The 21280-nt window shown below is 42.1% G+C and overlaps 2 protein-coding genes across 3 annotated transcripts in view; one reads left to right on the forward strand and one right to left on the reverse strand.

Annotated features, from left to right (window-relative positions):
* Positions 1 to 79: 79 nt before the first annotated feature.
* Positions 80 to 19226, reverse strand: ATP5F1C (ATP synthase F1 subunit gamma). 2 transcript variants are annotated; one of them, XM_044226298.1, is made up of 10 exons: positions 19072 to 19226; positions 9624 to 9658; positions 8944 to 9075; positions 6677 to 6881; positions 5967 to 6110; positions 5784 to 5848; positions 4230 to 4385; positions 3682 to 3778; positions 844 to 880; positions 80 to 223 (listed from the first exon to the last, which is right to left on the reverse strand). In XM_044226298.1, the coding sequence occupies exons 1-9, from the start codon at positions 19125 to 19127 to the stop codon at positions 874 to 876; spliced, it is 897 nt and encodes a 298-aa protein (XP_044082233.1). In that variant the 5' UTR covers positions 19128 to 19226; the 3' UTR covers positions 80 to 223; positions 844 to 873. The 2 variants fall into 2 exon arrangements, with proteins under 2 accessions (XP_044082233.1, XP_044082234.1); XM_044226299.1 differs by lacking the exons at positions 80 to 223; positions 844 to 880 and having other exon boundaries at positions 3678 to 3778.
* A 136-nt stretch (positions 19227 to 19362) lies between these two features.
* The window catches only part of KIN (Kin17 DNA and RNA binding protein), a 32888-nt gene continuing 30970 nt past the window's right edge, over positions 19363 to 21280 (forward strand). The window contains exon 1 of the mRNA XM_044226721.1: positions 19363 to 19522. Within this exon, the coding sequence (XP_044082656.1) occupies positions 19409 to 19522 (114 nt within the window). The 5' untranslated portion in view covers positions 19363 to 19408. The remainder of the gene's footprint in view (positions 19523 to 21280) is intronic.

Raw genomic sequence — 21280 nt, forward strand, 5'->3', positions numbered from 1 at the left:
CAGTATTTTTTGATACTTTTAACATCTCATTGTGAAAACTACTAGTTACTGTTTCTATGTAACAAGTAAAGACAGTGACTTTCTTATGGTAAGTTGTTTATTGTAAGATAATTTACAAACATCTTGCTGTCTTTATTGGTTAAACAATGGACCAACAATTTCTTCTGACAAGGACAGCAGTAAGCTAAAAATAAAATCAGCTGGCTGAATTTTTCTTCTTTACCTGTAAAACAAAGTACAGAACAAATAAAAGTCAGTTTTGGAGGGAAAAAGAGCCATGTCAAGAGTTAACACCTATTTAAGTGGGGTTTAAAGAACTGACTTTACATAGTAAAATGTTACTATAAACTAGCTGTTCTCAAATTTTGGTCTAGGAACCTTTCCATGGGGTCTATGAAGGCAAAACTATTTTTCTTATATGCCTGTTTTACTCATTCTGAAGAGTATATGGCATTTTCCAGAGGCTACATGACGTGTACTATCAGGAGAGAATTAATGCAGAAACAGGAAAATCTAGCTCTTTTCTGTTATGTCAGACACGAAGGGGTCCTGAGACCATCATGACAGTCTGAGAACCACCACTCTTCACTGATCTGGATTTAATAATTCAAAATAACGCTAAATCTCTATCCATAAAGTTAGTATTTGATTTAAAAAAAAAAAAAAAAAAAAAGCCCCCTGGCATTGCCCATATGCTACCACAAGCTGGCAGCTACTATAAATGGGCCCAAATCTACATCTCAGAGAATCTGTTTCAGGGTTGCTTAATCAGCGTCAATCATATCTAGCTGGATTTCTTTTTGGAGGGGTTTGGGGAGAGAGTGTGAAATGCTGCCACTTTACCTCTTGTCTGAGGATGAAACTTGGTTTTCATTAATCCCTGGTTATTATGTTAGGAGAAAAGACAAAACAAGCCAGTCAGGAAGCATTCCATGCTAGTTAATCAGGCATCATTTCCAACTAAAAACATCCATTTCCGTACTCGGTATCTTGAACATACCATGTAAATTCGTTACCAAAATATTCCTTTAAAACAGATTCAATGACTGTTATAAAAAGTTACTAATTTTGGTCTGGTTTAGAATAATAAAACCATGTTGATGCAAGAAGGCAAGACTACGCAAGTATAATTGAAGCCACTACTTCTCCTATGAATAGCACACAGTGTATTACCAAGGAGCCAAATGTGTTTGTATTAAATAGTACAGTTTTAACCTGGATAACTGATAGGTTACAGAGCATGCAATCCATTCACATAAACACACCAAGCTTGGACTACACAGCCAACCCTTAAGAACGGATTTAGTCTACTTTTCTAGAAAGCCAAAATTTAATAGTCAATTTCAGATTCTCAGTTTTTATGTCCCAATCTCCCTCTCCTCATTTCCCTTGGTTTTGCTACTCTTTAGCCAGGTTTCCCAAGGTTCTAGAGTCCTCAATACTGCAGATGCTGTATCCTTGAATTTTATTCCCAGCATTCCCTTTTCAAGAGCCAAACCAGATCCTTGGTTCTTTGGAAACCTTCAGAAGGCAGCTCTCTCCCCCAGACCTCCTCACACTTACCACCAAGGGAACTGCTTAGCATTAGCAATACGATACACACCAAGGAAGAGAATGAATAATATGCTTATATAATCCTTGCCTGAGCCCCCGCGTTATAGAGGACAAAACTGAGTCACAGACAGAGTATCTCAGCCAAGTTTATCACGCTAGTAAGTGGCAGGGCCATTCATCATTGCGCTGTACTCTGACGCTAACACGACATTAGTGACTAGACTGAGAGATGAGTTAGTCTTAACAAAGTCATGCTTGGAAAGCAAAATAAGTCAAGGACGCCTTGGCTAGCAAAGCTGATGGATCTGACTGACAACTTATACAATGGTCTCCATCAGTTTTATGTGTCTCTCTGGCATTCTGCCCAGTTTCTATCCTGGACAGAGTATACTTAAGGACCAATTTAAATTTCACCTTAGTGACAGACCTATCTATCCCTACTTCTCAAACATGGATCCACATTTCACACACCCAATCAAATGTTTTTTCTCCGTCTTCTGAATTTCCATTCCTTAGGGCACATCACTCATTCACTCAACAAATATTTACCGAGAAGGTATGTGCCAGGTGGCAGGGCTACAAAAGTAAGACAGGGTCACTCCCAAGCCACAGGAGTATAGGCAAATAAAAAGTCACTTCCTAAGAAAACAGTGTAAATGCTGAGAAGGGGAGGCACAGGACAGTAAATGATGCCGCACCCGAATGGTGAAGGAGGGCTTTCTGAAAGAAAGGCTTCTCTCAGTTCTGCAAAGAGAAGTGGGAGTCTGTCAGAGGAAGAATCCAGGGTGGAAAGGAAGAAGAGAAGGGCATTTCAGGCAAAAGCGCTCAACATGTTTGTAGAACTAGAAGTACATCCATGTGGCTGAAGTTCAATAGCGGTGGCAAGACTAGACGAGAGAGTCTAGCGGCCGGAAAACACAGGATTCCGTATCTCAAGCTAAGGTGTTTTGCAGAATGATGAGGTAAGAGAATGGATTCTACTCTTTTCCTAACATTCTGTTGCAAGGTCAGACGGTAAATACTGTAGGCTTTGTGAATCACCTACTGTCTCTTTTTTTAAACAAAATAACTCCTTCAAAATGTCAAAACTGCTCTTGGCTCTGAGCCACAGTACACTGACCCCTTTTCTCCTGCAATTTGTAAGGTGTCTCTTTTCCCTATGAGAGCTATGAGCTCTCTGAGGGCAAACATTGTCCCCACTATATCCTCAGTGTCAAGCACAGGGGCACTTGATATCCTTGTTAATTCAGGAGAGAAATGATAAGGATCTGCATTACGTGGCATCACGTAAGATCAAGGGATATTTAGAAGGCAAAATTTACAAAACTTAGCGATCAATTAGGAGGAGGTGAGAAAGAAGAGACAAAGATAACTTACTCTATATTTACCTCTCATCAAAATCACCTGCATGGTTTTGTTACCCTGTAACAAAAGCCTTTGTACCCACCAAAGCCTTGATCACATCCTTTGACACTTCCTAGCACTGACTTGACACATGGTGGGGGTTCAATTTAGTCATTTTAAAAACAGAATCCCCATTTTCTCAACTCAGGCTTCACAAACCTTAACATATCTAGACAACCAAGAAATTTTCTTGAAGAAAATGGTACATTATTATATGGTACTACTATAGAAAATTTAGTTAAGGAAAGAACCAATTTTGACCAAGATTTACCAAAAAACCTGAGATTTACATGAAACCAAACCCAAAACCAGTCCTACAGGGCGAAGGCCTGCTTTATAATGTTTTAAGTTCCAAAGACAGATGTTATAAATGATAGTGAATTACTTACATTCTTATTCCTAACGCCTTATTCCTTGTTCCTAATCACATTTACATCCTTACTCCCAATGCTACTCTAAAGCTTTCCTAATGCTCTAGAATACCAATATGCTGATTTCTGAAAAGAAGAAACTAAGCCCAAAAGTTTCCGTGTGAAACAAGCAGAAGAAACCAGAGATCTCACTTTCGCCAAACCTTTATATCCTTAATGAGATCACAAGGTTAGGCAATGGATCGTTTCACCTTGAGCGAAACGAAACGGAAACTGAAACACGCTCCTGTTCAGCCAGCAGACCGGAAAGAGGAGGACAAGTGTCTGAAGGCGTCAGTCTGCTGCTACTTACAGAGCCGCTGCACCAGAGATGATTTCAATCAACTCCTTCGTGATGACAGCCTGGCGGGTGCGATTGAACGTCAAAGTCAGTTTGTCAATCATCTCGGCTACAAAGAAAAAAAAGGGATTAGACAACGCAATCTAATACTATGAAAGAATCACTTGTCCCTTAACATATTCACAGATGCATGCTGCTTAATTTAAAAATAAGAATTTTTATGTCTCTTTGGGTACCAAACCTGCCCTCTCAAAAATTTCACAAAGGTATTTCTACCTCTTCCATAGACACCTCTTCAAAATACTTGCAATTTCACTGCTACCAAGTGACATATACTTCCTTTAAGGCAGAGATGATTATTCTTCTATCTTTTGAGATGAAAAACTCAAGGAAGGACATGGTCATTGGTCAAAGGTATCAAAGAATCAGTGGCAGAGCTTGGGACCAGATCCTTATGCCCTTGCTTCCTGGTGTACTTAGGGACGGTAACGTTTGGCTACAAAGGTCCTCACGCTACGCTCAGCAGGAGAGTGTTCTCAGAGGAGACCGCTGTTGCTTACAAGCGTTCTTGCTGGCGTTGTCCATAGCCGTCATCCTGGCACTTTGCTCACTCGTGGTGGACTCCTTTAGCGAATAGTAGATGATGTTGGCCAAATTGTATTCTTGGTAATTCTGCAGCACGTCGGCATCGACATCATCATAGATGCTCATGCTCTCTGTTCAAACAAGGCACAGACTGCTTTGAAGTTATACAGTAAAGAGGGATTGGATCAAAACAGCTTACTCCTATAAAATCCCTTAATAATTACAGAGCAGAAGTCAACGAAATACTCCGTTCTCAAAGTTTCATCTATTTCCACACTATAGATTATAGCAGATTTTCAGAATATAATGTGTAAGCAAAGCATCTGATATTCTACTGCAAATGCTTAACTTAATGAAAATGAAGAAGCCAACAATTAAAATAACTTCTCCATATTTCATGGTCATGAGTCTTCTGGATAGCATACATCTGGCACAGTGTAAGCAAATACGCAATAATTTTTTTTTTTAAATAAAAGAATTAATGAAAAAATGGAAACTCGTGTAGTGGAATACAAAAATCCCAAGTCAGCCCTCTGATAATTGGAGAAATCTGCAGGTGTCCATCAGGAAAATGAGAGGGAAATTGGATATGGAAGTGTCGGGCCAGAAATCAGATGCCAACATACATCTTTTTGATGCAAGAAATTTATGCTGCAGAAATTTAGTGGCACAACTCAACCTTCGTTCATTAGGGTGAAGTGCTGAAGAAGTATTGTATTTCATCAAACTTAAAATGCTATCGATGATAACCCTGATTTTGGAACCATTAATAAAGAAAGTGACAAGAGTAAATTAAAAATGGCAAGCCTCTGCTTTTGGCTCGGGTCATGGTCCCTGGGTTCTGGGATCGACCCCTGCATCGGGCTCTCTGCTCAGCAGGGAGCCTGCTTCCCTCTCTCTCTGCCTGCCTCTCTGCCTACTTGTGATCTCTGTCTGTCAAATAAATAAAATCTTTAAAAAAAAATTAATTAAAAAAAAATAAATAAAAATGGCATGCCACTGACTGGTAGGAACATCCCAACCTGAGACATGAAAATGTTAAAAAAGTATACATCTTAATACATGAAATACTATGTATAGAAGGGGGAAATGCCTCAGGAAAATAAAATCGGTTCCAGAATATTATCTCTAGGATGCTTCACTGAGCAGTGATGACATTACTCCACAGTACGACAAGAGAACTGAGTGGGTCAACATTAATCAGTTCAGGTCACGACTCCGGAGCTGCTAGTCATGTGTGTTTCGGCAGAGTTCCCAGACACAGCAAAGCCAATTCTGGCCAGGCTCTTCAATCTTTGAGAATAGAAAGCATGTGGAATCATGTATTTATTTATATTCTATTAACAAAGGAATGCAGTAGGAGTCATTAATGAATGGATTAAGAGATCACAGACGCCCCTGACAGATGGTGATAGAGCCCGACTATTCTGCTGCTGCTGAAAAGGCCACCCTGACAAACACTATTTTCCCAAACGTCTAAATCTCTGCTTTCTACACAGAGAAACACCTTTCCTGCAAAAACTACTTACCAGCACTTGCAACGGTTTCAAGGGAAAAGATGGGTTTTTCTTCTGTCTTGTACGAGATGACAGACCTAGAAATTATACAAGCAAATATCAATCTCAAAATAATATTTTAAATGGTTAAGTATTTACTTATTTTACAGTACGAACACAAGCATGAAAAAGCTTTGATTTCTAAGTTTTTCTTGCCTGAACCGATTAAAGATGATAGACCCTTCATCAAATTCATATCCAGAATTTAGCAGTTCAAGGGCAATGACAGATGCATCTCCAAAAGTAGGAGGTTTTCTTCCCACTTCTTTGAAGGACACCAGAAACTGGTCCGAGTGAGTCCTATAAGAGAATCAGAAGATTACACAGAGTAGTTTAAAGAAATACTTCTGCCTAAATAACACAGGGAATGAGAAAAAGTATTATCACTGTGAATCAAGTTTTTTGGTGGGGCCGGGGTGGCAGGGGGGATAATAGGGATGTGGTCACTGAATGGAGTTGTTCCATCCACTATCATGATTATTTCGTGGCTGCAAGAACTAAGCACTAATCATCAGGCCTCTCTTGTGCTGTATTTCTCTCCTTCCCATCTCAATTAAATGCTGCTGACTTCTGACATTTCCAGGCTGTGCTGGCTTGAGAGCCCTCGTTCATTTAAAATGCCAACTGGCTTTTGATATTCCTGTCGCGCTCCACTCAAGGGTTGGATGAAAGAGAAACACGAGACAAGTAAAAAACAGAAGAAATCTATGTATTCTGATAGTCCTGAAAAAATGAAAACAAAACCCTCTCTGTGGGTATAAAAACAGGTAACCAAAAAAGGACACCGCGCGGAGAAACGATCGGAGACGCTCCCACTTACTCATGCTTGCTCCCGCTACCACACCAAGAGGATCTATTTCAATTACCTATGAAGTATACCCCTGATTTTATCACCAATTCCAACAAGCATGACTTCCTTCCCGGCTGCTGTGAGCGTGGCCACCTCATTTTTCATCTGTTTAGCAACCGAGGAATGAATAGCACCACAGAGCCCTCGATCTGAGGACACACCGATAAGCAGGTGCTTCTTCTTGTCTTCAGGCACCTTAATATCAGCTTTTTCATACAGAGCTTGAACACAAACAAACAAACGGCAAGAATTTAAAACTATGTAACATATACGAGATACACCCCAAATCCCTAATTTACCAAAGACTTGAAGGAGTTGGCTGTTTTCGAAACAATGCGTTTCAGTTCAGGTGGCATCAAACAAAACAGTCAAAGCTGTCTGTGTACTTGATCCATCTACATCAGGCTAAAACCGTGAAGGGTTCAATCTCTATATGATATAGGCCCCCAATGGCCAATTAATGGCCAATTAACCTCAAATGTTGACTTAAAGAAATCTCTAGTACAACTGAACAATTTATAAGGAGGACTGAATCTGAGTACCAGCTTACCTATATCAGCCTTGTGAAGGATGCAGATCTTCAGGATACAAGCAAAAAAGTAAGAAGCAGGTACTTACTGACCTGCTCATATAACCTGCGTATCAACTCTTACAAAAGCTGCTGGCATTAAAACAGCAGATGCCACTCTGATTTTGGGCATTGCTTTTACTACCTCACTTGGCTGGTCCAGTCTTGTAAGCAGCAGGGGCCAAGAGGGGATTAAATAGAATGAAATATGCACAGATTTTACCGGGGAAACGGAGGAAACGGCTATGGGAGAAGGCAGGAAGGAGTCAGAAAGGCCATCACATCCTGAGACAGGTCTGACTTGCAGGAAGGAGGGAAGAGGGCTTGGGTAGCCACTTCCTGGACCACTGTGCAGTTTAGGGGAAGTTCAGCAACACCGCTAGGGGTGCCGCACATCTCCCAGGGATGTGCCTGCTCAGGGGCCAGCTAGGCACAGCCTCTGGGAAGCGTGGCCTGGGTGCCGACGCAGGGTGAATTCAGCAGCTGGGCCCCCGCAGGTACAAGGCGTATCTTCACAGCCACATTCACCCATCTCAACAAAATTCTTGCTATCACCTCTGTCCTAACAGAGCAGGGATTTTCTAATTCAAATATTTAAAATGATCAGCCACTTAATAGCTAACAGTTAGTACTGGGTTTGAAGGACTTCAGAACTGACCGGCAGCCATGGCCTGAATTTTTTGATGTTACCACAAATACTCGAATCAGACCTCTAAGCCAACTGCTTCTTTGTGAGCTAATTTTGTGATTCTGGACTCTGGAGGGAAACAAATTTATTATATTTTCTCATTTCAGCAAGAAAGGTGAATAGTGAAGTAACTTTCCCTTTCATTAAATAGGCTAGAGTAATTTATCAACCACACTTTACTGAGCCACCAAGGTGCTTAGGATTTATTGTGCAGCGAATGGGACTCTGAGAGCAAAGGGCTGGAGGTGATAAGGACGGCTGGAACCTCGCCTACCTACCAACTGTCCTCTGACCTTTCACGTGAAACTAAATGTGGCATTTTTAGAGCAAGGACTCATTTCCACCACGGCCTACTGCTCTATCATCTTCTCACGCGAAGTTTGTTGTTTTTTTTAAACCAGTGTAAATGGATGTTTAAAAAATACAAAAGAGCACAAGAAACTTTCACATGAGCAATTAAATCTAATATGTAGATGTATTAATACAGAGATAATACATAAATTTTTTTCACTTTGGAAATAAGCAGAATTTGCCTTCTTTACGGATGATGTTTAAACATTCCACTCACGTACTCCTGCGTCCTGTGCGTGCCTGCCCAGTCCCCTCTGCTGCAGGGCATCACCTTGGCAGCCCGCAGTCTTCAACTAGCGTATCACAACAGCATAGGACAAAGCCAAGCACCTGAGCTGAATGCACTATATTTCTAAGTTCTTTTGAATATATAGTTAATAGTCTGGGCAGATTTTCAGAGCATTTTCAACATGCACAGAGTCACACACAGCGGTTAACAGGCAGGCTTTGATGCCAAATCACCTAGGCATGTGACCTTGAGCAAGTTAATTGATTTTAGTGTTTCTCAACTGTGAAGAAGGGACTCTAGACGTTCCGACCCTCGTAGGGTGGCTGTGAAAAACGAGTAACGTCAAACACAGAGAGGGACCTGTTGTCACCAAGCGCCAGATAAGTCATTAGTGGTGATCTCTGTTAAACGGTTCTTTGTAATTTGTGTATTACACCCTTCACTTACCCAAAGATCCTATCCCGTACACTCGAGCTGGTTTCAGCTCCCTCTCAGCTCGGGCATATTTTGCTGCTGCTACCATTTTCATAGACTTGGTGATTTTCTGGATGTTTTTGATGGACTTTAATCGTCTGGTAACTGAAAAACAGAAGTACTGTGTTATGATAAAAGGGTTCTCATTTCACTTGTGAATTTATGGCAGTAGCTTTCTAAACTGTAAGGCAGAAAAATCAGCACTTACACCATCACTAACAGCACGATGCTGAGGCTTGAAGGCGGAAAGAGTACTGAGCAAAGGTTAAAAGCCAGCTGCTGCTCAGACAGGCAAGGCGGCCATGTGAGTGCGAACAGAAGGTCAAGCCCAGCTGCCTCTTAGACAGGACAGGATGGCCACAGAAGAGGGCAGCACATGATACATTTAAAACATTTAATTACACTGTCGTGTATTTAGTTAAAAAACATTATGTATTAAAAACATAAAATACCATTGTCATGGTACAGACAACAGAAACAGAACAAGTCTGTTGCCTCACACTGGTCTTTTCCAAAACAAGTTCAATGTCACACACATATGACCTAGAATCATTCTGTCAGTTTTGATCAAATATACAATGGGCTAAAGCAGCATATTGTTATTTGTCAAAATTTAGCTTTTCTTCATTCACATATTGAGATAAAGTACTTACTATCTTTTAAAGTTGCCATATTTCGAACTTGGATCCTGAAAATAAAGGTTTTAAAAATATTTTAGTTTTCTGAAAACAGCCCCATAAGAAAAAACCATCAAAATTAATAAATTTTAAAAAATTAATAAATTTAAAGAATGTCCCATAAGGAAACAATCTATTAAACACAGAACTCTGATATACACATATTTATATTTAATCCCTTAATGATACCAAACCCTATTGCCAAAGGCCTCATTTTGTCTTCCCTAGCACAGACTCCACCGCAGGCATGATGAAGTTCACACGTGCTCTTGCCCCACCTTCATGCCTTTGCCTGTACTGCTTCCACGACAGAAAAGTCCTTCCCCGTGTTGGGCTATCCAAGTATACTGAAAACCAAGGTCAGTGTCCTCTAAAAAGCTACCTTGAATTCCTTAGTTCGCTGAAACTTCTTCAAGTAACACTTAGGATCAAGTATACATTCTAATATGACCACACGTGTGAAAGGAGTTTATTTAAACCAATTTTTAACTTCTCCAACTCATGCTAAGCAAGACACCTGGGTGGCTCAGTCGGTTAAGGGTCTGCCTTCACTCCGGTCATGGGATCCAGCCAGCCCATAGTCTAGCTCCCTGCTCAGCGGGGAGCCTGCTTCTCCCTCTCCTCCCACTCATGCTCTCTCTTTCTCTCAAATAAATAAACAAAATCTTTTAAAAAATGTACCAAGCAGCTATTATGCTCCTGGACATGGTCTGTGACCACAAGAAGCTCACTATTATCTCATAAACAAGATTCATAAAAACTTAAGATTTACATAAAATGTACATTAAATATTTTTCTAGTCTTTATGACTAAAGTGCTAATGCACAGAAATAAAAATGATTTGACTTAAATATATGTTAAACACACACATGTGTATATTAATGAAAGCCACATTTATAAGAGATCAATACCAGAGGACTGCCATCCTACTAAGGAAGACAACATGCTATCAAACAGAAATGATCTGTTAGCCCTTACATCTCTACAAAGTGTCTGTGTTGGCTCAGAAAGCTCCATGGGAGAACGGAAGAATCTGTAGATTTGTGCATAAATAAAGAAGGCCTAAGGAAGACATTCCCAAATAGGACATACTCTTGAACCTTGGAGACACAGGTTGGGTTAAGTTTAAATTTTATTTTATAGGTAGCAGGGAACAATGAATATTTATAAGCCACCACCAGTTTAGTTTTTCAGTGAAGTACCACGGACGGCGGCGAGAACCACAAGCTGACACTGGGACACTGATGACATGGGGACCACGTGGGCCTGCGGCAGCCTCCGAACTGAGGAGGCAAGAACCTCAGCTACCGTGCTGGCGAAGCAACAGAAGACAAGATGTATGAGCAAGTTCTCAAGAGTGGAAAGGAAACCAGTAAGAATGATTTCCACTTTAATGCCCTGAGTAGATAGTATTGTCGTTAACCAAGGTAGAAAAACTGAGTGGAGATGATCTCTCTAGAGATAATGAATTTTATTTTTTAATTTTTTAAAAATTTTTTCTCACCATAGCACATACTCTCCCCACTGCCCATCACCCAGGCACCCTATCCCTCCCACCCCCCTCCCCTCCAGCAACCCTGTTTGTTTCTGGGATAATGTGGAGATAATGAATTTTTAATGAATATGACACAAAGACCATGGGATGAGGTGGAAATGTGCAATGGGCTTGGGAAACATGTGAGATTTTTGAGACTTGAGAAAGAGATCTGTAACTCATGAAGATGGAAGCTGGTGCCAAAATAGGCTAGTAGAATTAGAAACAGAGGGAGTATTTCCTAATTTTATGAGGCCAGCATTACCCTAATATCAAAACCAGATAAAATCATTTTAAGAAATGAAAATTAGAGGACATTATCTCTCGTGAACATAGATGCAGAATTCCTTAACGGAAGATTAGAAAATTGAATCCAACATGTATTAAAATGAATTATACACCACAACCAAGTGGGATTTACTCTAGGTATACGAGACGGGTTCATCATTTAAAAATCAAAGAATATAATGCATCACACCAACAGGTTAAAGAAGAACAATCATACAGCCAATTGCTTTCTTTTCACAAGTTATGAACAACTGGGAATTTCAAGTTAGAAAAATAATAGCATTAAAAAAAAAAAAGAAAAAGAAAAACAATTAGCATAGAATTATAGACTTAAAAATGGTGGTATGAGGAGCGCCTGGGTGGCTCAATGGGTTAAGCGTCTGCCTTTGGCTCAGGTCATGATCCCAGGGCTCAGGTCATGATCCTAGGATAGAGCTCTAGGGTTGGGGGTGGTGCCTGCTCACCAGGGACTCTGCTTCTCCCTCCTTCTGCCCCTCTCCCCAGCTGGTGCTCTCTCTTTCCCTCTCTCTCAAATAAATAAAATCTTTTAAATAAATAAACCTATAAATATATAAAATACGTATTATAGAAATGTAAATAATTCTTTATTAAATGGTTAAGACGATAAATTTATGTGTTACTTTACCACAATAAAAATAACACACAGAAGACGACGACATATAAATCTAACAAAATATGCTATAAGAAAACTACAAAACTGATAAAAGAAAGATCTAAATAAATGAAGAGAGATTTCATATTCATGAATAGGAAGATTCAATGTTACTAAAATGTCCACTCTTCCCAACTTGTTCAATACAATTTTAGACAAAACCTCAGCAAGTTAGTTTGTATATATCAATAAACCGATTTTAACATTTATATGGGAAAGCAAAATATCCAAATAGCCAACACAATACTGAAGAACAAAGCCAGAGAACTGACAGCGCCTGATTTAAAGACTTAGTATAATAAGTCCGGTAATCCACACACAGTATTGGTGAAAGAATGGGCAAGCAGATCATGAGAAGAGAAGACAGAGCCCAGAATTTCACTCGTAAGTGAGATCAATAACAACAACAAAATAAATGGACATACAAACAAAAAGCAGAATGAGACCTACAAACAACCTGGCCATTGCCAAGGTGAGAGCGGTGGTAGTGGATGGGCCAAATGGGTGAAGGGAAGACACAGGCTTCCAGTTACAGAATGCGACAGTGAGGGGAATAAAAGACACAGCGTAAGTAAAAATCCAGAAAGAGACCCGCGCGAATACAGTCAACTGACTCACGGCTGACACAGGAGCAAAGATAGTTAAGTGGAGAAAGGATACTCTTTTCTACAAGTGGTGCTGAACACCAGACATCCATATGGAAAAATATTAACCTACGTAATAATTCTATACTTTGGGGCGCCTGGGTGGCTCAGTGGGTTAAAGCCTCTGCCTTCGGCTCAGGTCACGATCCCAGGGTCCTGGGATGGAGCCCCACATCCGGCTCTCTGCTCAGCAGGAAGCCTGCTTCCCCCTCTCTCTGCCTACTTGTGATCTCTGTCAAATAAATAAAAATCTTAAAAAAAAAAAAAAAAAGCTTAAAAAAATTCTATACCTTTCACAAAAATTAACTTGAATCATAGATCTTAAGTGTAAAACACAAAACTATAATACTTCTGTAAGATGTGACAGGAGAAAATCTAGGTGCCTTGGGTCTGGCTCTAAGTTTTTAGATGAAACATGAAAACCATGATCCACGAGAGAAAAATGATGAAGCTGGACTTTATTAATTTCAAAAACTTATGCTCTGTAAGACACTATTAAGAGAAGGAAAAACCGGGGCGCCTGGGTGGCTCAGTGGGTTAAGCCGCTGCCTTCGGCTCAGGTGATGATCTCAGGGTCCTGGGATCGAGTTCCGCATGAGCAGGGGGCCTGCTTCCCTTCCTCTCTCTCTGCCTGCCTCTCTGCCTACCGTGATCTCTCTCTGTCAAATAAATAAATAAAATCTTTAAAAAAAAAAAGAGAGAGAAGGAAAAACCAAGCCACACACCAGGAGAAAATGTTTACAAAACACGTATCTGATAAAGGACCATTATCGAAAACATACAAAGAACTCTTAAAACTCAACAATAAGAAAACAAACCTAAATAAAAGATCTAAACACAAGTCTCACTACAGATAAACATATGGCAAAGAAGCATTAAAAAAGGTGCTTAGTATCATGTCATTAGGGAATTCCAAACTAAAACAACGAAATATCACTTCACACCTTTAAGAATGGCTAATTATTATTATTATTAATTTTTTTTTTTTTGGAGAGAGGTAGGCAGAAAGAGAATCTTAAGCAGGCCATAGGTCCAGCATGGATCCAGGCATAGGGCTTGATCCCACTACCCTGAGATCATGACCTGAGCAGAAACCTACAATCAGATGCTTAACCGACTGAACCATCCAGGTGTGCCAAGAATGGCTAATTTTTTTAAAAAAATGACAATTCTAAATGATGGCAAAGATGTGGAGCAACAGGAACTCTCACTAATTGCTGGTGGGAATACACAATAGTGTGGCTACTTTGGAAGATGGTTTGACAGTTTCTTAAAAATCTCAAGTCTTAATATGATACAGCAATCTCGCTCCTAGGTATTTACCCAATTGAGCTGAAAACTTATGTCTATACAAAAACCTGCACATGAATGTTTATAGCAGTTTTATTCACAATCGCCGAAAACTGGAAGCAACCAATATGTCTTTCAATATGTGAATGAATGGAAAAACAAACGTGTACATCCATACAATGGAGTTATTCAGCAGTAAAAATAAATGAGCTATCAAGTCATAGAAGATATGGAGGAATCGTAACTGCATATTGCTAAGCAATGAAGCCAATCTGAAATGACTATATTCTGTCTGAGTCCAACTATCAGACATTCCAGAAAAGACAAAACTATGACAAGAGTAAGATCAGTGGTTGCTTGGATTCTGGGGAGAGAGTTTTAGGGCATTGAAACTAGATACATGTCATCATGTATTTGTCAAAACCCACAGAATACACAATAAAAAGAATGACCTTGGGGCGCCTGGGTGGCTCAGAGGGTTAAAGCCTCTGCCTTCCGCACAGGTCATGATCCCAGGGTCCTGGGATCGAGCCCCACGTCGGGCTCTCTCCTTGGTGGGGAGCCTGCTTCCTACTCTCTCTCTCTGCCTACTTGTGATCTCTCTCTGTTGAATAAATAAATAAAACATTTTAAAAAATAAAGCTTCTTTACAATATCTTCAGAAAAGGATATTACAAAATTATGGTTATGATCCCATTTTTTGTGATTGTATGTATTTATGTGCATAAAAAGTCTGGAAGATCATAAACAAAACATTATTTTTAACAATCTCTCTCTCTTTTTTTTAAAGTTTTTATCCATTTATTTGAGACCGAGCAAGCACAAGTGACACGCAAGAGAGAAGGAGAAGCACGCTCCCCAGATGAGCAGGAAGCCCAACGTGGGGCATGATCTCAGGACCCTGGGATCATGACCTGAGCCAAAAGCAGATGCTTCACCAACTGAGCCTCCCAGGTGCCCCAATAATCTCTTGACTTATATATCTTACTACTAGTATTATGCAGTCATAGAGAAAGAAATATAGAGAAGGACAGAGACTCTAAGAAAAATGTTAGATTTAGATATAAGAATGGATCCTCTAGCGGAAAAGATAAAAGCGGTCAAATACTTCCAAGCTCTGTACTTCAGAGCACACTTCCTGACATACCAACCATCCCATTAACATCTTTTCATAATGGAAAATAACATTACTTGTTCATTTTTTAGGGGGGAGGGGCATATCAACTTCTTCACTCCGACCAATCTAAATGTACAGAATATGAGGAGCGACATTTGGACATTATGGATTTAGGATACTCCAATTTAACGGACATAAGTTTCTAGTCAGAGAATATCAGGGAATAAATCTAACCATGCCATATTTGGATGAACACAGAATGTTCTGGTTTCCACAAATATCCCAAGTGAGAGGTATGAAGAGGTAGATCTATGATTCTTTATGCTGGCACAAGCCCTAATTTCCTACTTTGAAGTGCTCTCATGTTTGGCTTTCACTCAGTTTCACTCAGAATCGATGTTATTCTGTTTTTAAGTACAACTTGAGTACATACAACAGAATAACCATAAGCTGACCCCAACTCTCTCTAGGGACAGCTTGCCCTACTGAATATGTAATTTTTGCAAAGGAAATACAAAGTTTTGAATCAGCTATTTGTTCTGGAAAACTGCATCAAGTCCTAAGAAATCCTTGGGAGATTACTGGAGAAACCTGAAACATATCAGATACAGTGGATAGAACAGTCAGAGTTGTGGATTACCATTTATTTTATTTTATTTTATTTATTTTTGTGTGAGAGAGAGAGAGCGAGAGCCCATGGGGGGGGTTGGGGGGGATAACAGAGGGAGAAGCAGGCTTCCCACTGAGCAGAGAGCAGACGTAGGGCTGGATCCCAGGACCCTAGGATCCTGACCTGGACTGAGGGCAGATGCTTCACCAGCTGAGCCACCCAGGCGCCCGTGTGGATTACCATTATTTACTATGATCATACAGCAGTGTTAGCAAAACTAAGAGTAGTAGTAGAGAAGGGAGCCAGCAAGGTTGCTGGGGGAAGGATTCCTCCAAGAAAGTACAGAGTTTGCAAGACTGTTAAGGTATATAATGCTTTATAAATATAAAAATTAAAGAAGCAGCAGCAGCAGCTAATTCTTAGGGAAAATGATGAAGTAGGTCTAATTCCAATAATAAATGATTGTATAAAAGTCCGTCACCTGCCTGTCCACCAAAAAAATAGCCTCCTGGCACTTCCCCCACGACCACCCATGGTCCAGTCTTGTTTGGCAAATACAATAAACTTTCTTACATTTTATGTAGGAACTGCATAATGTTGTTTACAGTTTTCAGTTCCTGTCTCTGGATACACACCAGCATTTCTCCTACCACCTCTGTTCTGTACAAACACAGACTCACTTAACCTTCGTGTAACCCAATGAACTATGCACTATTATCACCTCCATTTAACAGATGAAGAAATGGTGGCAGAGACACCCCTAACTTGTCTAGGGTCACATAGCCAGGTGAGTGGCAGTGGAGATCCAAATCCTGTAGTTGGCTCCTGAGTCGGTGGATCTCCTACACTACACACCCTGATGCCTCACCTTTTTTTTTACTTTTATAAGTAAACATCTGCCACCTCAATTTTGGGATGCAATCAGCCTTCTGTCTCCTCAAGAGCCATCTCCCTTCCTTTTCAGTGTATATAATTCAGTTTATGGCTATTGGTTTGCTACCATAAAACACTTCCACTTTAGAGAATGGGGAACACGAAACAGAAATGTATATTCCCCTGATTTGAAGACAGAAAAAAAAAAATCACACTTGTCTTCCTTATCTCCATTTTCTTAAATGCTACTTAAAAACAGGTTCCTGAAATTTAGGATATTTTACTGATACCCTAAACAATTACTATAACTTCACTAAGATTTTAATAGGGCCTAATGTTTAGCTAATGTCAGTCAAGCTAACATCCCTGAAACAAAACCTGTAAAAATAACAAGTTGCATGTTTAAAGCTTCCAATAACTGAAACAGAACAGAGAAAGTGCCCCTTCGTGGTTCTGTAAAAGCAAAGCTATTTTTTCTCCCCTTCCAAATTAATTCTGTGGAGTATGGAACATTAAGATGGGTTTCATTTCTGAATTTAAAACGCAATTATGATTGGGAAGCAACAGGGGACCCAGAATAACAGAATAACGTGAAAATGCTTTCCCTCAATGCTTGATGAATATTCATAACCTACCAGGTTAACAGAACATTCTAAAGGTTAAGGTTAAGGTCAGGACTACAACCTCTATCTGTCAAGGCACATTCCAATTTAGGAGCCTAGCGGTTTTGTCAGACTTGTCTTATTTAAAACCATCTTTTATTTTAAGATCTTAAAATTGCCTTACAAGGTTTTTTGTTTTTGTTTTTGTTTTTAAACTGCTACAATTTTATGTAAGATATTTTGTCCCAGTTTCAGAAACTCTTTCCACTGGATACTACCTCAGGTAAAAATACTGACAGGTGACAGTTCTGCACAGCAACAGGGGAAGGAGAGCTGATGTCTGCTGAGCACCACTGCACACCAGAATCTGTCCCATAAAGCTAAGGCCATATGTATTTGTTTACTACGACTTTTTAGTACTTTCCACAGTACCAACTTGGTTTAGGGCAGGCACCCAACAAATGCGTGCTGGGTGAGTAACAAATGGGACAACCTACATGACTGAGAATCCAACTAAGGTGATTTAATTGCCATAAATACTCATTTTCAATATTAAAACAAAAATCTGACTTTGAAGGCAAACCCATCGACAGTTTTCTGTAGGTATTCACATCCGATTTCATTACATTACCCTAATTTTTTTCTCTATTGTTAAGAATTCCTGGCTTAATGAAAAACGAACCTATTTCCATGAAGGCTCTACAGTCCCTCCGCAAGAAAATTAGGACACAAAATCTACTCTTGGGCGCAGCTCGTTAGAATTCCTCCTTACTGCGAATCCGAAGAATGGCGACACTCAGCTTTTGGCCAATAATCCCCTTAGCACCGTGTCTGAAATTCTTCCAGACTCTGTCTCGCTTCAAGACATTTCAGCCTATTGTATGGTACCACCCACAAACCAACATTATCTGCCCATTGCCTGGTCTTCTAATACGCAGGGTTTGCCTTTTTTTTTTTTTTCCCCTTCCGGAAACCGATGTTTAAAATCCTGAAGCTTGCACGGCCGTTCACAGACCGCCTTTGACAGCCATCGATCTCCTCTCCTCCTCGGGACCTTGGGACCATTTCATGACCTTGCAGGGTTACTGCTTCAACACAATGGTTTCAAGACAGGGCTAGGTGCCTCTGCCTTCCGATCGCCATCAGACGGATTTCTAGGGCCCCTCTTGCACCCGAACTACCACGAGCCCACGAAGGCACGGATTTTATACAGCAGTGCCCAGCCATGAGCCCGCGCTGCGGGCCAAGCGCTTAATACACGTCCCGGCTGAAGCGAACGGCGCTGAACGGCCCACGCAAACCCTGCCCAACACTAGCGGGTTTCAAAAGGCGTCAAGGGCAGAAAGCACAGCTTAACCTTCCCCTAGACCTTGCCTTCGGCCTTCCCCTCCCCCGCTGTGGGCCCCGCACAGCCTCCTCGGTCTCCGCCCGGGCGGGCGCGCAGCGGGGCCTCCGTAAGCATTAGCTGAGTGAAGCCAAGACCGCCCCGAAATCAGTTCGGACTAAAGTCTCAACCCCGAGGTCCCAGATGACCCTCCTCGTGGCCCTCACCCCACCCCACCCCGCCTCGGGAGACGTGGCGAGCCCTTGCTGTCACCGCAGCCCCTTCGTGCACCCTTCCCGGATCGGAGGGGCTTCCGGCAGCCCCGGCTTCCCGAGGCCTCCTCGGGATCGGGGTCCTCGCAGGCCCTGCGACCCTGGCCCGTCCCACTCGCCTCCACTCGCTTCCTCCTTCCCCTGACCGAGCTCCTGCATTCCTCGTAACCCTCCCGTCCCTTCGCCAGCGGCCATACCATTGCGGCTGCACGGCCCAGCCCGAGAGCACAGCGACGCCCGCCCGAGAGAACATGGTGGTACCGGCCCGGCTGAAGGTCGCTCAGACAGGCCTCACCGCGCCTGCGCGGGACCTTCTCCAAGCGCCCTCCCACCCGGCTTTCTCCTTCAGTCTCGCTTCCTACCGCCAGAAGGAGGGAAGCCTCGCGAGCGTTGCGGGGCTCAGTCTCCCGAAGCCCCACCTCCTTCCGGCTCGCGGCTGGTATTTGTCCCGCCCACCCACCCTCGTCAGCTTCATTCCGCTTCCGGTTGGCGGAGCGCTGGGGCTTCAGTAAAGTTGTCGGTGTCGTGGTCGCGATGGGGAAGTCAGATTTTCTTACCCCAAAGGCCATCGCCAACAGGATCAAATCCAAGGGGCTTCAGAAGCTGCGCTGGTACTGCCAGATGTGTCAGAAGCAGTGTCGGGACGAGGTAAGCGGGCCTGGATGGGGCCCTGCTGGACATCCCGGTTCCAGCCCCGGGCGCTGGGGTCGAGGGAGTGGATCTCGGTCGGGTCCCTCAGTCCGGGTTCCGCGCTGCGAGCTCAGTAGGGCCACCCTTACCTGCAGCCCTCTTCTAGGACAACCGTGGTCTTTGACACCTCCTTCCTCCGCGATCTTCCTCCGGCAAGAAATGAAGTAAGAAAAGGTTTTGCAGGTCTGGTCGACGTGATGCGACTCCAGCCGTCCGAAAGCGGGGGCGTTGGGTCGTGCGGGGCGGGATGCCCGGGGGCCAACAGTGACCATCGTCTCTGACCTGACGCCATCCAGAGAAGCGGGATGGTTAGGATTCACAGCTCTTTTCGGGGTCCGATGAAGAAGGACAGCTGAGCCCTGGCACAGTGCTCGTCTGACGAGCGTCTAGGGAGCGTCCGCAGTGTGCCGGGCCCCGGATATTTCTGTGGATAGGTTCGTGGGCGGGAGGCGGACTGTCCGAGTCCTGAACCCCCGGCCGCGCCGCTTCCTCGCTGTGTCGTCTTCGCCAGGTTGCTTCCATCTCCCTCTGCCTGTTTGCCTCCCTTGTAAAGTGGAAGTAACGGTTGTACCTGCCGGTAAGACTATGAGTTTTGAATCCGGATTACGCGTACAGTCGCTGAGGGGGCTCTGGGAGGTCTTAGAGAGTTTTGGATGCCGTGCAATGGACTTTACACTTTTTCTCATTAGTGAGGTGGATGATAAAGCACTTTGAAGACTTGAGAGCAAGCTAGTGACAGGATCATATTTTTCTCTGGAGGCTGAGTTGGATTGGGCCGGTGCCGAGGAGCACTGGATAACTGGAAGAATCTACCCCAGTGTTTCTGCCAGCCAGGGATGAGATACTGAAGTACGCCTGACACTGAATAACACGGGTGCAGTTTTTCTTTTTCATATCTCTCCAGTTCATTCTTTTAAATTTTTATTTATTTTTTAAAAGATTTTATTTTTATTTATTTGACAGAGGTCACAAATAAGCAGAGAGGCAGGCAGAGAGAGCAGGGGAAGCAGGCGCCCCACTGAGCAGAGACCCGGATGTGGGGTTCAAGCCCAGGTTCCTGAGATCATGACCTGAGCAGAAGACAGAGGCTTAACCCACTGAGCCACCCAGGTGCCCCCGGTTCATTCTTTTTTAATAGTCAAGGTGACATTCTCAGACAGAAAACTAGACATTAGTACAGTGAACATCCATATATCCATTACCCATATTAAACATTTTAAATAACTTGGCCTGTCTTTGCTTCTTTAAGAAACATTTTATCTATTTACTTATTTTTAAGGTTTTGTTTATTTGTTAGAGAGAGCACAGGCAGGGCAGGCAGAGAGAGAAGCAGGCTCCCTGCTGAGCAAGGATTTTCCCCAATGCAGACCAGACTCTGGGATTATGACCTGAGCAAAAAGCAGCGGCTTAACCAACTGAGCCACCCAGGCGTTCCTTCAGAAATATTTTAAAGTAAATTCCAAGCATCAGGATACTTAATCTCTAAATACTTAAGTATGCTTCTCTAAGCTATTTGGATATTTTTCTACATAGCCACAATATACATCGTCCCACATAACAAAATTAATAAAAATTCTTTTTTTAATTTTAATTTTTTTTGAAATTTTAAAAAAGATTTATTTATTTATTTATTTATTTGACACAGAGAGAGAGAGAGAGAGATCACAAGTAGGCAGAGAGACAGGCAGAGAGAGATGGGGAAGCAGGCTCCCTGCT

The sequence above is a fragment of the Neovison vison genome, chromosome 12 (assembly GCF_020171115.1).
Source record: "Neovison vison isolate M4711 chromosome 12, ASM_NN_V1, whole genome shotgun sequence".
In the NCBI taxonomy this organism is placed as follows: Eukaryota; Metazoa; Chordata; class Mammalia; order Carnivora; family Mustelidae; genus Neogale; species Neogale vison.